The sequence below is a fragment of the Trichomycterus rosablanca genome, chromosome 13, assembly GCF_030014385.1.
Source record: "Trichomycterus rosablanca isolate fTriRos1 chromosome 13, fTriRos1.hap1, whole genome shotgun sequence".
Taxonomy (NCBI): Eukaryota; Metazoa; Chordata; class Actinopteri; order Siluriformes; family Trichomycteridae; genus Trichomycterus; species Trichomycterus rosablanca.
In genome coordinates, this window is record NC_086000.1 from 13,931,021 (window position 1) to 13,948,988 (window position 17,968).

General features: G+C 39.7%; 1 protein-coding gene across 7 annotated transcripts in view; it reads left to right on the forward strand.

Moving 5' to 3' along the window:
- The first annotated feature begins 4,275 nt into the window (after positions 1-4,275).
- Positions 4,276-17,968, forward strand: part of hectd1 (HECT domain containing 1) — a 54,901-nt gene continuing 41,208 nt past the window's right edge. For 6 of the 7 annotated variants that reach the window (XM_063007302.1, XM_063007306.1, XM_063007304.1 and 3 more), the window contains exons 1-4: positions 4,276-4,452; positions 13,963-14,189; positions 16,516-16,750; positions 17,623-17,850. In XM_063007302.1, coding sequence (XP_062863372.1) covers positions 14,050-14,189; positions 16,516-16,750; positions 17,623-17,850 — 603 coding nt within the window. In that variant the 5' untranslated portion in view covers positions 4,276-4,452; positions 13,963-14,049. Of the gene's footprint in view, positions 4,453-13,915; positions 14,190-16,515; positions 16,751-17,622; positions 17,851-17,968 lie in introns of those variants that run through there. The other variant, XM_063007303.1, reaches the window with a different exon arrangement.

Genomic DNA, 17,968 nt, shown 5'->3' on the forward strand with positions numbered 1-17,968 from the left:
TTGTGATACACTGTGTATATACAGTGTATCACAAAAGTGAGTACACCCCTCACATTTCTGCAGATATTTAAGTATATCTTTTCATGGGACAACACTGACAAAATGACACTTTGACACAATGAAAAGTAGTCTGTGTGCAGCTTATATAACAGTGTAAATTTATTCTTCCCTCAAAATAACTCAATATACAGCCATTAATGTCTAAACCACCGGCAACAAAAGTGAACACCCCTTAGTGAAAGTTCCTGAAGTGTCAATATTTTGTGTGGCCACCATTATTTCCCAGAACTGCCTTAACTCTCCTGGGCATGGAGTTTACCAGAGCTTCACAGGTTGCCACTGGAATGCTTTTCCACTCCTCCATGACGACATCACGGAGCTGGCGGATATTCGAGACTTTGCGCTCCTCCACCTTCCGCTTGAGGATGCCCCAAAGATGTTCTATTGGGTTTAGGTCTGGAGACATGCTTGGCCAGTCCATCACCTTTACCCTCAGCCTCTTCAATAAAGCAGTGGTCGTCTTAGAGGTGTGTTTGGGGTCATTATCATGCTGGAACACTGCCCTGCGAACCAGTTTCCGGAGGGAGGGGATCATGCTCTGCTTCAGTATTTCACAGTACATATTGGAGTTCATGTGTCCCTCAATGAAATGTAACTCCCCAACACCTGCTGCACTCATGCAGCCCCAGACCATGGCATTCCCACCACCATGCTTGACTGTAGGCATGACACACTTATCTTTGTACTTCTCACCTGATTGCCACCACACATGCTTGAGACCATCTGAACCAAACAAATTAATCTTGGTCTCATCAGACCATAGGACATGGTTCCAGTAATCCATGTCCTTTGTTGACATGTCTTCAGCAACTGTTTGCGGGCTTTCTTGTGTAAAGACTTCAGAAGAGGCTTCCTTCTGGGGTGACAGCCATGCAGACCAATTTGATGTAGTGTGCGGCGTATGGTCTGAGCACTGACAGGCTGACCCCCCACCTTTTCAATCTCTGCAGCAATGCTGACAGCACTCCTGCGCCTATCTTTCAAAGACAGCAGTTGGATGTGACGCTGAGCACGTGCACTCAGCTTCTTTGGACGACCAACGCGAGGTCTGTTCTGAGTGGACCCTGCTCTTTTAAAACGCTGGATGATCTTGGCCACTGTGCTGCAGCTCAGTTTCAGGGTGTTGGCAATCTTCTTGTAGCCTTGGCCATCTTCATGTAGCGCAACAATTCGTCTTTTAAGATCCTCAGAGAGTTATTTGCCATGAGGTGCCATGTTGGAACTTTCAGTGACCAGTATGAGAGAGTGTGAGAGCTGTACTACTAAATTGAACACACCTGCTCCCTATGCATACCTGAGACCTAGTAACACTAACAAATCACATGACATTTTGGAGGGAAAATGACAAGCAGTGCTCAATTTGGACATTTAGGGGTGTAGTCTCTTAGGGGTGTACTCACTTTTGTTGCCGGTGGTTTAGACATTAATGGCTGTATTTTGAGTTATTTTGAGGGAAGAATAAATGTACACTGTTATATAAGCTGCACACAGACTACTTTTCATTGTGTCAAATTTTCATTTTGTCAGTGTTGTCCCATGAAAAGATATACTTAAATATCTGCAGAAATGTGAGGGCTGTACTCACTTTTGTGATACACTGTATATATATATATATATATATATATATATATATATACACAGTGTATCACAAAAGTGAGTACACCCCTCACATTTCTGCAGATATTTAAGTATATCTTTTCATGGGACAACACTGACAAAATGACACTTTGACACAATGAAAAGTAGTCTGTGTGCAGCTTATATAACAGTGTAAATTTATTCTTCCCTCAAAATAACTCAATATACAGCCATTAATGTCTAAACCACCGGCAACAAAAGTGAGTACACCCCTTAGTGAAAGTTCCTGAAGTGTCAATATTTTGTGTGGCCACCATTATTTCCCAGAACTGCCTTAACTCTCCTGGGCATGGAGTTTACCAGAGCTTCACAGGTTGCCACTGGAATGCTTTTCCACTCCTCCATGACGACATCACGGAGCTGGCGGATATTCGAGACTTTGCGCTCCTCCACCTTCCGCTTGAGGATGCCCCAAAGATGTTCTATTGGGTTTAGGTCTGGAGACATGCTTGGCCAGTCCATCACCTTTACCCTCAGCCTCTTCAATAAAGCAGTGGTCGTCTTAGAGGTGTGTTTGGGGTCATTATCATGCTGGAACACTGCCCTGCGACCCAGTTTCCGGAGGAAGGGGATCATGCTCTGCTTCAGTATTTCACAGTACATATTGGAGTTCATGTGTCCCTCAATGAAATGTAACTCCCCAACACCTGCTGCACTCATGCAGCCCCAGACCATGGCATTCCCACCACCATGCTTGACTGTAGGCATGACACACTTATCTTTGTACTCCTCACCTGATTGCCGCCACACATGCTTGAGACTATCTGAACCAAACAAATTAATCTTGGTCTCATCAGACCATAGGACATGGTTCCAGTAATCCATGTCCTTTGTTGACATGTCTTCAGCAAACTGTTTGTGGGCTTTCTTGTGTAGAGACTTCAGAAGAGGCTTCCTTCTGGGGTGACAGCCATGCAGACCAATTTGATGTAGTGTGCGGTGTATGGTCTGAGCACTGACAGGCTGACCCCCCACCTTTTCAATCTCTGCAGCAATGCTGACAGCACTCCTGCGCCTATCTTTCAAAGACAGCAGTTGGATGTGACGCTGAGCACGTGCACTCAGCTTCTTTGGACGACCAACGCGAGGTCTGTTCTGAGTGGACCCTGCTCTTTTAAAACGCTGGATGATCTTGGCCACTGTGCTGCAGCTCAGTTTCAGGGTGTTGGCAATCTTCTTGTAGCCTTGGCCATCTTTATGTAGCGCAACAATTAGTCTTTTAAGATCCTCAGAGAGTTCTTTGCCATGAGGTGCCATGTTGGAACTTTCAGTGACCAGTATGAGAGAGTGTGAGAGCTGTACTACTAAATTGAACACACCTGCTCCCTATGCACACCTGAGACCTAGTAACACTAACGAGTCACATGACATTTTGGAGGGAAAATGACAAGCAGTGCTCAATTTGGACATTTAGGGGTGTAGTGTCTTAGGGGTGTACTCACTTTTGTTGCCGGTGGTTTAGACATTAATGGCTGTATATTGAGTTATTTTGAGGGAAGAATAAATTTACACTGTTATATAAGCTGCACACAGACTACTTTTCATTGTGTCAAAGTGTCATTTTGTCAGTGTTGTCCCATGAAAAGATATACTTAAATATCTGCAGAAATGTGAGGGGTGTACTCACTTTTGTGATACACTGTATATATATATATATATATATATATATATATATATATATATATATATATATATATATATATATATATATATATATACAGTATATATATAGTAGTTCTACAATTACTGACTGTAGTCCATCTGTTTCTCTACATACCTTTTTAGCCTGCTTTCACCCTGTTCTCAATGGTCAGGACCCCCACAGAGCAGGTATTATTTGGGTGGTGGATGATTCTCAACACTGCAGTGACACTGACATGGTGGTGGTGTGTTAGTGTGTGTTGTGCTGGTATGAGTAGATCAGACACAGCAGCGCTGATGGAGTTTTTAAATACAGTGTCCACTCACTGTCCACTCTATTAGACACTTTTACCTAGTTGGTCCATCTTGTAGATGTAAAGTCAGAGACGATCGCTCATCTGTTGCTGCTGTTTGAGTTGGCTCCATCAGCATTGCTGTGCCTGATCCACTCATACCAGCACAACACACACTAACACACTACCACAATGTCAGTGTCACTGCAGTGCTGAGAACGATCCACCACCTAAATAATATCTGCTCTGTAGTGGTCCTGGGAGTCCTGACCATTGAAGAACAGCATAAAAGGGGTGTAACAAAGCATGCAAAGAAACAGATGGACTACAGTCAGTAATTGTAGAACTACAAAGTGCTTCTATATGGTAAGTTTCTATGTAGTATATAATATTGTATGCATATATTTAAATATATAAATATATAAATATATAAATATATATAGTATATAGGAACCACAGCCCCTTATTACCTCCACTTTAATTAGACTAATGCAGCCGCGCTTTGATTGGTTGATCAGTTTGTTCAGTTTGCGCCCCCCTGTGGTTTCTTCCAGCACCGCAGCGCTGTGATTGGCTGAACAGCCGGTTTGCGTTAGCGCCTTCCAGTGGTTAGTTATAGCGGTGCAGCAGTCAGCCTCGTGATACGGAGCTTCTCCATTACAGTCTGAACAGTCATTTAGCTCCCCGCTTACTTTCACCTTCATTCGTGTGTAGAAATAGCAGGAGGGGATGAAGAATCTTTGGGTTTTTGTTTTATAGCGGCTGTATTTTCGGGTTAGTTCGACTTGCTGTTTGAATGGTGTGGATTCGCAGCAGAACGGTGAGTGCTGAAGCCGGGCAGGTTTCCTGTGAGGAGTGCTGAGTGAAGAGCTCAGGCCTCGCGCTGTTCTAGTACTGTTCACTCCTGGATTATATCACATAATAACAAGGCCGCCTTGCTTCTCCGCCGTACTTTATTTGCTGAATTATTTACATGAGTTTGACTTAGTAATAGAGATGTTTTACTATTTGGTTAAGAAATATATATTTATTTTACGTGTCGGTAAAGTGGGTTTAGGGTGATTTTTACGCCTTAGTAGCTTTGCCTAATCCTGCTTGCTAACGCTGGCTAGCTTACAGTGGCTAAGACGGTAGAAACCGAACAGTTAATCCTAATGTCCTTAAAAGTTACATTAATAAATAACGACTTTTAAAAACCTGAGGTAATTATAAAACAAGAGTCAGCGTTTCTTCTTGTGTGTTTGTTTAGCTTGTTGGCTAACACTAGCCGGTTCTGACTGGTCCGACGTCGAGTAACAATACAGGAGATATTTCTTTTGCTATCTGTTTAGCTACCTAGCTGTGTTTTGTGTATACTTACTTCCAACTGTGAATAAAATACAGACTTCTGATAAGCTCACAGGATTAGCTAGGTTTAAGGTTGGTTGGCTCGGCAGTATCAAATGACAAGCGTTTGTTGGTAGGAGTGCTAATCAGTATTGACAGTAACTTAGCTACAGTGGATTCCAATAGCTCTGTTTATTTACACACATACACATTCTTCTCCATCTCCTTATACCTAGTGCTGTGTAACCAATGGATGCTTTATGTCTAAATCAAGGTGGTAAGTAGTGAAGGTTTTATGTAGTAGTAGAAGTGCAAGGCACTTTGAGTAGTTTGAAAAGAATACAGGTAACTAGATATCCAGTTTTAGATCACCTGAGTGTTCATCACTTGTCCAAGGTTAGTAGCTACTTTGTCATTCTTGTTATTGAGGTTCTTGTTTTGGTGAGCTGCTTGTTTAACATGATGACACCAGCTGCAATTTTTGGCTCATTAAGCTAAAGGTTAAAGTGACACAACAGTTTACTTACACTGCCAGTAAAACTAGTCTAAATTCTTTGTTCGTGTCTTTGTGATTTGCCTTTTCACTATACATTTAACTTTAATTTTTAATGTTTTTAAACAGATTTGGTAATCAGATGTATTTTGATCTTACATAGATTGATGGATAGATGTATTTTTTTATCCCTAAGGGGAAATTTTGGTGCTCAATAGCAAACATCAGTCACAGTAGGAACTTAGTTTAAAAACAGCCACTCGTACATACCTCACATATTTACACACTGACATGGCACAAAAAAGAAACACGCATCCAAAGGACAGCATTATACACTGATCAGCCATAACATTAAAACCACCTCCTTGTTTCTACACTCACTGTCGGTTTTATCAGCTCCACTTACCATATTGGATCACTTTAGTTCTACAGACTGTAGTCTACATACTTATTTTAACCTCCTTTTACTCTGTTTTTCAATGGTCAGGACCACGACAGAGTAGGTATTATTTAGGTGGTGGATGATTCTCAGCACTGCTGTGACACTGACATGGTGGTGGTGTGTTAGTGTGTTTTGTGCTGGTATGAGTGGATCAGACACAGCAGCACTGCTGGAGTTTTTACACTCCTATCTAGTTGATCCACCTTGTAGATGTAAAGTCAGAGACGATTGCTCATCTATTGCTGCTGTTTGAGTTGGTCATCTTTGAGACCTTCATTAGTGGTCACAGGACGCTACCCACGGGACACTGTTGGCTGAATATTTTTGGTTGGTGGACTATTCTCAGTCCAGCAGTGACGGGGAGGTGTTTAAAAACTCCAGCAGCTCTGCTGTGTCTTATCCACTCATACCAGCACAACACACACTAACACACCACCACTATGTCAGTGTCACTGCAGTGCTGAGAATGATCCACCACCCAAATAATACCTGCTCTGTGGTGGTCCTGTGGGGGTCCTGAACATTGAAGAACAAGGTGAAAGTGGGTTAAAAAGGTATGTAGAGAAACAGATAGACTACAGTCAGTAATTGTAGAACTACAAAGTGCTTTTATATGATCAGTGGAGCTGATAAAATGGACAGTGAGTGTAGAAACAAGGAGGTGGTTTTAATGTTATGGCTAATGTACATTTAATATCAATGCTGAACGTTAACACATTAACGATGAGTGTGTCTTGGGGTATTGATTATAGACTGGTTATGCTGTATTTTACTTGTGAGGTATGTCCTCAAAGGTTTTGTCAATAATAATGGTATTATTCTAGTTTAAATTCTAAGTTAGAAATCATACATTGTAGGCTCCATTTTGTGTCTCATTCATCGACATTTTGACTTTTAACTTCAATTAAAAGTATTTTGGACAGGTTATGAGGTCATGCATGTAAGACAGGCACACACGTTAAACAAAATCTTAAATATTACATATCAGACTCTGTTTAACACATGTACCAGTCTCACATGGTGACCTTATTTGTGTGAAATATATTCAGTTGCATTTTATACAGAAAATAAGCTGAGGTGCGAATGTACATTTAATAAAAAAAGTTGCTTGAAAACATTAGATATTCTTGCTGATGTAAAGCCCTGTCAACTAATTGTTGCTACATTTGATATGATGCTTGTGCAACTCTGGTGCAACCATGTCACACACAAGCTGTTTTTAAGAGACTTGAATAGTAAAACCTCAGCAGATGTCCCTATTTCTCTAATGTACAACAAACAAGATTGCTTTCACACTTCAGGGTTTTGTGTAGATCTTAAAATCTGGTTAAAATGAGCAAATGGATACCTGCTGTACAGTTAATGTCAAAATCAAAAATGCTTTTGTATGGAATGTGTGTCATGTCAGCTATGGCTTTAAAGGCTGCCACAAGAGAAAAAGCTTGAAGGGAGCTTGCTGCTGATCACATGGACAATGAAAAAGCAATTTTGTTTTGCTCTGAAGGCTCAAAGCCCATGCATGACAGTCATGTTCCAGCAGTTTCTTATTCATGGCAGACCAACTGGACAAACAATGAAGTATTTGTTTTAATCATTCAGACATAAAAAAGGTGCAGAAATTAAGTGTGACCTTTACAAGTGTATGTAAGATTTTAGATTTAGATTTTAACTATATTTACTACTTCTAGATGAGTGAACATTAGCTTTATATTGCATAAAACATGTGATGGAAACTTGTAAGCAAACTAAGTTTGGGGCAATATACCAGGCATTTGTCATTTCAAAGTTGTGGTAAATTGTCTTTTTTTACCACATCACATACAGTAATTTATGATTTAGTGGTTCTGCTTTGAAAAGCAAACCAAATTGTAGTATCTGATTCAAACCAACTGCAGTGGCATGACAGCCCAACACTGCACATTACTTAAGGTCAGGCTACACCATACTGTCAACAAGTAAACAGTTCTTTACTTTAGAGATGTGCCGATCGGGGTTTTTGGCACCGATTCCGATCTGCGATCTCCTTTCAGGGACATCGGCCGATAGCCGATTGCGATCGGGGGGAGGGGGGGTTGGGGGGGTTTAGCAGTAAATAAAATAAAGAAACTTAAAAAGAGCCTCACAGTGAAGATAAACCGGAGCAGCGCGTGTTTGTTTGTTTGTGTGTGTGTGTGTGTGTGTGTGTGTGTGTGTGTGTGTGTGTGTGTTTGTGTGTGTGTGTTTGTGTGTGTGTGTTTGTGTGTGTGTGTTTGTGTGTGTGTGTTTGTGTGTGTGTGTGCCCTTAGAAGATACGCTTTGTTCACAGTATCGCTATAAGTGATTCATTGATTCATGAGTCGATTCATTTTTCGCCAAGCGTAAGTTTCTCTTCTCAGTTATCTCTCCGTGTTTACTGTTATTAATTAAATGTCGTGGTTTTAAATAAACACCAGCTAGTACAGAACATTCTGTGTGACTCTCTTACATTAAAAAGCTTAATTAAAAAGCTTAATTAAACTGCTATTACCACAGATCTGTAACCGACCGTCAGACTCGTTCCGTCTAAGGAGCTAAAAGTTCAGCAGATGATCCTGAACTAACGAATTTGCTAATGAATAAACTTTTGTGAATAAAACCAAGTTTTTCTTCATGTCCTTAGACTTTGCTTTGTGCACAGTAGTTCTGGAACAGGAATGGGCCTTCCCTAAACTGTTGCATTGAACAATTAATTATTATTGTTTAACCAGTTAATCATTGACATCTCCAGTGCTGTTTTTAATGTCATTAAAACAATGTCAGTCAGAGCAAACTGGATCAGTGTAACAATTGTTTTTTGCTAGACTTAATTGTAGCCCCAAAAAGCTGTTTTATAAAATCATTTTTGTGCTCCGGTTTCCTCCCACAATCCAAAGACATGCAAGTGAGGTGAATTGGAGACACTAAATTGTCCAAGACTTGATAGAAGCTTGTGAATTGATGAATCTTGTGTATTGAGTAACTACCGTTCCTGTCAGGAGTGTAACCAAAGTGTGTAAAACATGACGTTAAAATCCTAATAAACTAAACATGTTTCATTCGGTGTCATTTAGATCAAACACTTGAAGACAAGACATATTTGTATTGTCTCTGCGCCAAATTAACCAATCAAATTAAATTATTGCTGGTGATATGAAGTAGCTTTTGTTGTGATGTTGGTTATAAGTCTGGTGGAAATTGTCCAAAATCAAATTGTGTGTTCAAAGTAGAGTGCAATGTCTGTTTTTGTTGTTACTTTGTGTGGTCCACTTTTTTATTTGACACTTAAAATACTTAATAATATATTTTGGAGATGCTCTGACACAGTCGTCTGGCAGTTATTTGGCACCTGTCAGAGTTGCTCGGATCCGTACACTTGCCGATTTTTCTACTTCCAGCACATCCGTCAAGAACAGAACTGATCACTTGTCTAATATATTCCACTATTTGACACGTGCCATGAGATTGTTATTCACTTCACCTGTAGTAGTTTTGATGTTGTGCTTTATTGCAGTGTCAGTATAGTGTAATAATATAGTGTATAATCTAGACATGAAGAAATTGACAAATTAGTTGACTTTCAAAATAGGCTTAATTATTTGACTCTTTTTTAAGAGACGCAAATAAAAGTGATTAATGTTCATAACCATGGTTTTATAATGTTGTTTATAGGCCAACTTAAAAAGAATTGTAAATAATCAAACAAATCATTTAACTAAAACTTTAATTTGCCAACATCAGTCATTGTTTTTTGTTTGATTTTTAGGTTTGTATGATTGAGGTGAAGTGTTCTCATCTTTTGGAGTACACAGTTGTGTACATTATGCATTTGGTTAATGCTAGCTTACAAGTGACGACATGAAACTGCTAATGGTCATGCTGTTCTAGCTTGTTAAAATGTCACTGTGTTTAAAATGGTCTTCACATGATGTTTGAGCACATGGTGTACTTGTAAATGATAGTTTGGCAACAGATGTCTAATTAAATTAGCAGTTGGGGTTTATTTAATAATTATTATTTGTAATATAATTTAATATAATTATTACTTGCTTTATCTAGCTTGTTTAAGAGCTGTTTAACCAGGCAGGCCAGATTTCACTGAAGCAAATGCATTTGCAAATGCAAAAGAGTGAACCAGTCTCTCAAGGATGGTTATGCAGGTCAGGGCTCAGTGCGACTGTTTTACTTACTTTTGTGCCTAAATATAGACCTGTGCTGGCCTGCTGGGGAACAAAACTGTTGCACTTGTGGAAATCGTAGCACCAAACAGTGGTGGTTCATTTAAGCTTCATCACACTCACATTTTTTTCAGCTCTGCATAATGCTAACAGATTATTTTTTATCAATTGAAATGTGACCATATTTAAATTGTGTACGGTGCTCTCAGTGCATTTACATCCTTGCAGCTTGGGTTTAATGTGCACAAATTGGATCATCTCAAACTCACTATATTAATTTTATATAAATGAGTGTTTACGCTTTATAAAGTAAAACAGTGTAACGTGTTGAATATGGTGCAAATGTAGAACAGTGAGATGAACAACTGATTCAGCATTCTGGTATAAAGATACCATCTCTAGTAGGATATACTGCTAATATTAATCTAATTCCAGACATCATTAGTGTAGTTATATTATAATAAGTTTTACCCTTATACTGGGTCATGAAACGTCATAAAACGTTCTCATTATTATTTTTTAAACAAATAAAATTGCCGGTAAAGGTTAATATGCAATCAGACTCCACACTGATGTGTAACAGCTTTCCTTTTGTGACTTTTTGTTTAAGCATAGTAGTTTCGTTATTCATGATTAAAAGGAATTAAATGCATAAATTAAAGTTTTCTTTTTTGGGTTAGATCTGCATGTGTTTTTACACTGAGGGTGAGCCTTTAATTTAACTCTCGCTCTATCCCTTCAGTGTGTAGTGATCTGTAGTTTCACTCTCAATCATAATCAACCATCTTATGTTGGAGAATAATTTAAATAATTTTAACCAGCCGCATTAATCTGACTTCTTTGTCAGTAATTTCCTAACAGGTTTATCATTACCATTCCTAATTCCTGGCACATCTGAATCAGTGGTGTCAAACATGTAGCCTGAATCAGCCCATTAACCTGTGTAGAATGGCCCACATGGCAAATTTTGCTGTATAGAATTTGACCTGCTGGAGTCTCATGTACCCGTACCAAATAATAAAAATCTAGCCTATCGTTTCAAACGAGTCCCGTAGTTGGTGGCGGCTGCTTATTGCATGTACTTATTTGGCCCAGGCAAAAAAAACAAAAAAACTGAACTGTCTTTGAGCCTTAGCATTTACACCAATGTCGAATAAAAAAGTAATAAGATGACACAATTAAACAGCACATTTGATCACACATGCACCTAAATCCTTATCACTTCTATAAGCTTGAACAGTGTTTAACGCATGATCGCAGTTTGTACCTTCTACTAAATTTGCTACTTTGAGTAGATTATTGGCAATGATGGCAAAGTCTGACTGGTTAAATGTTGACTGCAGGCCTGTATGCATTATAGTCAAAATAAAAACATTTTGTAGAATTTTGCTTAACGTCATCATTTAACATCTAAATATCATGCTGATGACTAATGTAAACTACTTGTTTTTATAGACAATCTTTCATATTTCTGTTTTAATCCATGACCCATGATTATCAGTCTAATGTTAGGCTGTAATGGAGATTACCTGAGTTGATCTGGTTGTATATAATGAATGTGTGACCCATAGTGAAATTTCACAGTAGACTCACTATAAAGAAAATAAAAATCACTGCTTGTTATTGTAAATTAATCTTATGTTAACGTTCACATCTAAACTCAACATTCCCTGTTCCACCCTGACCGATTCAGACCTGCTGCTTGTTTAAAGTACCACAGCAGTTAACGTTAGAGATTTGTCTAAGAAAAAAACAGCAGCAAACATTTTATTGTTGATCAATCAATCTAAGATATTCTGGTTATCCTGCTGTTTGTATGTTAATTTTTTGTATTTAAAAAAAATTCATACGGGGAGCAATGCCTAGCTTCCTCTGACTCACACCCTGAACTCCTGCCATCGCAGAAACTGGTACTCTAGAGTGCATATTGCAGCAGCTGTGGAAAGAGACCTTTTTTAACCTTCCCTTCTTAGAACACTGCCAAATGTGTTCAAACACTTCTCAGAGGTGTGCTAGTGTGTTGGGCCGCTGCCCCACCGGATGCCCAAATTATTATTATTATTTTTTCCCCCTGATTTTCCAAAATCCTTTAATGCCCACCAAAGGTTATGGTTATGGTTAGAGATGGGTTTTTGGCACCGATTCCGATCTCCTTTCAGGGACATCGGCCGATAGCCGATTCCGATGGGGGGGGAGGGGGGGATTAGCAGTAAAAGAGCCTCACAGTAAAGATAAACCGGAGCCGTGCGTGTGTGCCTTTAGAAGATACGCTTTGTTCACAGTAACGCTTTAAGTGATTCATTGATTCATGAGTTGATTCGTTTTTATGTGAAGCGTAAGTTTCTCTTCTCAGTTATCTCTCCGTGTTTACTGTTATTAATTAAATGTCGTGGTTTTAAATAAACACCAGCTACTACAGAACATTTTGTGTGACTCTCTTACATTAAAAAGCTTCATTAAAAAGCTTAATTAAACTGCTATTACCACAGATCTGTAACCGAGTCAGACTCATTCCGTCTAAGGAGCTAAAAGTTTTCCTCGGATTGGCTCTGTAACGTTTTCTGTTCTCATCTACATCACAAGTAAGAACCGCTTACGATTTACCAAAGTGAACCAGGAGTTTATATAACGTGCTGATAGAATCGACTCAGATGTGACCGGGTTGAATTATCTTTTTAAAGTAAATATTACAATCAGCAAAATTACATCGTAAGAGCTTTCACGATGGTTTCTGTACGATGGTTGATGAATGGTGATGTGATGGTTGGTGCTTCGTAGCTCAAAGTCTGGATCAATCCACTGAGCTGTTAACTTAACATGCTCTTTATATATCACACGATCGGATCGGCTACTTTTAGGAAATATCGCCGATCGCCGATAGCATATTTTGATTAAAAATCGGCCAATACCGATTCGTAGCCGATCGATCGTCCCATCTCTAGTTAAGGTTATGGTGTTTGGTACTGTTGGATCTATATAGAAATCATTTGTGCTTGTTTTATTGTAATGAAAAATTGATGAAGTACTTTGGAATATTTTTTGATTTGGGACTGCAGGCTATATGTCAGGATTAGTGGTCAGTGTTAAAGAGAATTGTGTAGCACTCTCACCTTTTTAGACTTTAGGCTCTAATAAATGGAACAGAAAGGTTGGTATTGAGATTTAATCCTCAGTGCTCATTCACTTGCCCTTGTGCTAAGCTTCTTGTGAATAAAGATTCACATGCACACAGGAATGTTATGTCTACCTTTGACACACACTTGTAAAGGTCTAACTTGTATGTTATTGCAAAGTTCATTTACAAAAATATTTCCTTCATAAATTTTAAAAGCAATAAAGGATCAGTTGTAAACTTTTTTTCATTCTAGATAGTTTTTTTTTTTTCTCAATATTATTTATGCATTTTCTCCCATTTTGTCTACTGCTGCTGGGGGATCCCTGATTGCCGTTAAGGTGGGCATATTGCTGCTCCGACCCACGCGCAGCCCTTTGCGGAACCCTTTTTCACCTCTGCACTCTGCACAGGTATCTATCTGCCAATCAGGGTCCTTACACAGCATTTGAAGATGCCACTCGCATAGTCCGGTCATGCCGCCCTAGCAGAACCGTGTCTGCTGTAGGCACTGCCAATTATGCCCGCTAGATGGCGCCCAGCCGACCGGTGGCAACGCTGAGTTTCAAACCGAGGAGTTCAGAATCTCGGCGCTGGTGTGCCACCTGGGCGCTCGTTCTAGATAGTTGATAATCTAAAAAATATAATGTTTATTATAACTTGCATTATGTCCATTCAGAAGTGGAAAACAAATCGGTGGGTTGTGTCTACCCTGCCCAGAAGGTTTGGTAAATTAATTCATCAGTCTTTTTTTTCCTAATTGTGACTTTGTTGCTTCCTTTAAGGTGAAGACTTCATGAGCCAGCAAAAGGACCAGTGACTGCCCTTATTCTTTTCTTTTCTCTGACTGGCGGAAGCTGTGACTGGGTGTCATGGCCGACGTGGACCCAGACACTCTGCTGGAATGGCTGCAGATGGGTCAGGGCGATGAACGCGACATGCAGCTCATCGCCCTGGAGCAGCTCTGCATGCTTCTGCTCATGTCAGATAATGTGGACCGCTGCTTTGAAACGTAAATCCAGTTAATCTTATCTTTTGTGTCTTGTGTATTAACTTTAAAAGTTGAGATTATGGGGGGAAAAAATCCACTACAGGTCTTTAGTTCATGCTACCTACTGTGGCACTTGCCCCAAGTGTTAAAATCCATAATAAGTTCATTGAAGGCCTTTAGTTACATAATATTTAGAGTAGGAGTGGGCAGTCTGGCCAAAATTATGTTATGTAATATATTGCTGTAGTAAAATCTTTTAGACATTTTACACTTTTTAAATACAGACTTAGTCTCTGCCTAGTCAATTTTGGGAATACAACTTTTTGCAATCGTTTACAGTATACAGTGATTGATCTATCCTGCCTATACCAAAAGTCATATTAATATAAACATACGTTATATATGGTCAGCAGTAAAGCTGCAGAAGTAATTGTGCTATTATTTTTGTCCTACAGAATCTTAGGCTAACTCAGGTAAAACTATGATGATCTAGGGTGAAAGGGCTGTATGTGTCATACTGGTGCTGGTCATAAAATTAGAAAATCATGAAAAAGTTGATTTATTTCAGTAATTCCATTCAAAAAGTGAAACTTGTATATTATATTCATTCATTACACACAGACTGATATATTTCAAATGTTTATTTCTTTTAATGTTGATGATTATAACTGACAACTAATGAAAACCTCAAATTCAGTATCTCAGAAAATTAGAATATTGTGACAAGGTACAATATTGAACACACCTGGTGCCACACTCTAATCAGCTAATTAACTCAAAACACCTGCAAAGGCCTTTAAATGGTCTCTCAGTCTAGTTCTGTAGGCTACACAATCATGGGGAAGACTGCCGACTTGACAGTTGTCCAAAAGACGACCATTGACACCTTGCACAAGGAGGGCAAGACACAAAAGGTCATTGCTAAAGAGGCTGGCTGTTCACAGAGCTCTGTGTCCAAGCACATTAATAGAGAGGTGAAGGGAAGGAAAAGATGTGGTAGAAAAAAGTGTACAAGCAATAGGGATAACCGCACCCTGGAGAGGATTGTGAAACAAAACCCATTCAAAAATGTGGGGGAGATTCACGAAGAGTGGACTGCAGCTGGAGTCAGTGCTTCAAGAACCACCACGCACAGACGTATGCAAGACATGGATTTCAGCTGTCACATTCCTTGTGTCAAGCCACTCTTGAACAAGAGACGGCGTCAGAAGCGTCTCGCCTGGGCTAAAGACAAAAAGGACTGCCGAGTGGTCCAAAGTTATGTTCTCTGATGAAAGTAAATTTTGCATTACCTTTGGAAATCAAGGTCCCAGAGTCTGGAGGAAGAGAGGAGAGGCACAGAATCCACGTTGCTTGAGGTCCAGTGTAAAGTTTCCACAGTCAGTGATGGTTTGGAGTGCCATGTCATCTGCTGGTGTTGGTCCACTGTGTTTTCTGAGGTCCAAGGTCAACGCAGCCGTCTACCAGGAAGTTTTAGAGCACTTCATGCTTCCTGCTGCTGACCAACTTTATGGAAATGCAGATTAAATTTTCCAACAGGACTTGGCACCTGCACACAGTGCCAAAGCTACCAGTACCTGGTTTAAGGACCATGGTATCCCTGTTCTTAATTGGCCAGCAAACTCGCCTGACCTTAACCCCATAGAAAATCTATGGGGTATTGTGAAGAGGAAGATGCGATACGCCAGACCCAACAATTCAGAAGAGCTGAAGGCCACTATCAGAGCAACCTGGGCTCTCATAACACCTGAGCAGTGCCACAGACTGATGGACTCCATGCCACGCCACATTGCTGCAGTAATCCAGGCAAAAGGAGCCCCAACTAAGTATTGAGTGCTGTACATGCTCATACTTTTCATGTTCATACTTTTCAGTTGGCCAACATTTCTAAAAATCCTTTTTTTGTATTGGTCTTAAATAATATTCTAATTTTCTGAGATACTGAATTTGGGGTTTTCATTAGTTGTCAGGTATAATCATCAACATTAAAAGAAATAAACATTTGAAATATATCAGTCTGTGTGTAATGAATGAATATAATATACAAGTTTCACTTTTTGAATGGAATTACTGAAATAAATCAACTTTTTCATGATATTCTAATTTTATGACCAGCACCAGTATATGTGTACAAGTGTGCAGAGGCTACAGGGCAGAGCCACTATTCAAACTCTTAGCCCACTGATTAATAGCCCAAAGCGCTACCCACTAGGCTACGACTAAATATACATGGTTTAACCGTTTTAGAAGCAAGGCCTATTAGGATCTGTTTCTCAAGAGGATGTCTTCGGTTTGTTCATGTTTTTTTTATTCATACTTTTCATTACCATTTGCATTGTTGCCCCAGGTGTCCACCTAGAACGTTTCTTCCAGCCCTGTGTAAGATCTTCTTGGATGAAAGTGCCCCTGACAATGTTCTGGAAGTGACGGCTAGGGCCATCACGTACTACCTAGATGTATCTGCTGAGTGCACACGCAGGATTGTTGGAGTGGATGGAGCTATTAAGGCACTTTGTAACCGACTGGTGGTGGTAGAGCTCAACAATAGGACTAGCAGAGATTTGGCAGAGCAGTGTGTAAAGGTAAGTGCTACTTTCTCTACTTAGGGTAAAACAATAGCTTTGTGTTGTGGTGGGTTTTTTTTTTTTACTCCTTAGTGACACAATACTTTCTTTGTAGATGTAGAGTTGCAGTTCCCTAATGAGTCATCCTGACTTTAATTCTGCTGATCTTATTAGTCTGTATTTTCACTATAAGCTGCTGCCTTGCACTTATTTATTTCATAAAAGCTAAAGAATGAACCCATGAAATTTTGGAAACTGTCCAAGTATTTGCACCATCTAGCGGACACTTATCTGAAGCGAACTGCAATTGTGACTGATACAGTGCAAGCAATTGTTGGTGAATGACCTTGCTCCGCAGCCCAACATTTGTAACCTGGTGGTGGAAGGGGGGCTTAAACCAGCAACATATTACCTTCCCTTCCCATAATGTACCTTACTGTGTCTTTGGAACCTGACTAGACCAGTAACACTGCTAAATTGCAAACTCTGATCACTTCGGAAAATCATTGTCACTTAACACAATACACCACTGCATCAAAAAATGCAGCCTGAAACTGTATTACTTTAAGAGGACGAAAGACAGTGGAAACGTGTTCAGTGGTCAGGCAAGTCCACAGTTTAACTTGTTTTTGTGTGTGTGTGTTGGTGCCAGATGGGCTAAACCATGGGGTAAAATGAATGCTCTGTAATAGTATGATGGTAACTTGGTTAGCCTTGGCAGCACTGGTTATCTCTGGCTACATTTTCATTGAGAAATAAGATAGAAAGTAGTTAGGTTTGCATAGTTACAGATAATAATACTACTCGACTTTAAATACGACTTTAGGGATTTAGTTAACGGAAATAAATTCTTAATTCCTGCAGCTGTTTTACTATTTCTATCTTCTTAGGTGCTGGAGCTGATCTGCACACGAGAGTCTGGTGCTGTGTTTGAGGCTGGGGGACTGAACTGTGTTCTAAGTTTTATTAGAGACAGCGGTCACCTGGTGCATAAAGACACGCTTCACTCAGCCATGGCCGTAGTGTCTCGACTCTGTAGTAAGATGGAACCACAGGACTCGTCGCTGGAGACTTGTGTGGAGTCACTCTCCAGTCTGTTGAAGCATGAAGACCACCAGGTAGTGAATTCCATTATTCAAAGAACATATTTGTACATGATATCAATTCAAACAAACCAATTCCTAAAAACAATAGGATGAAAAATCATATCCCATCCATTTGGAGAATGCTGAATGC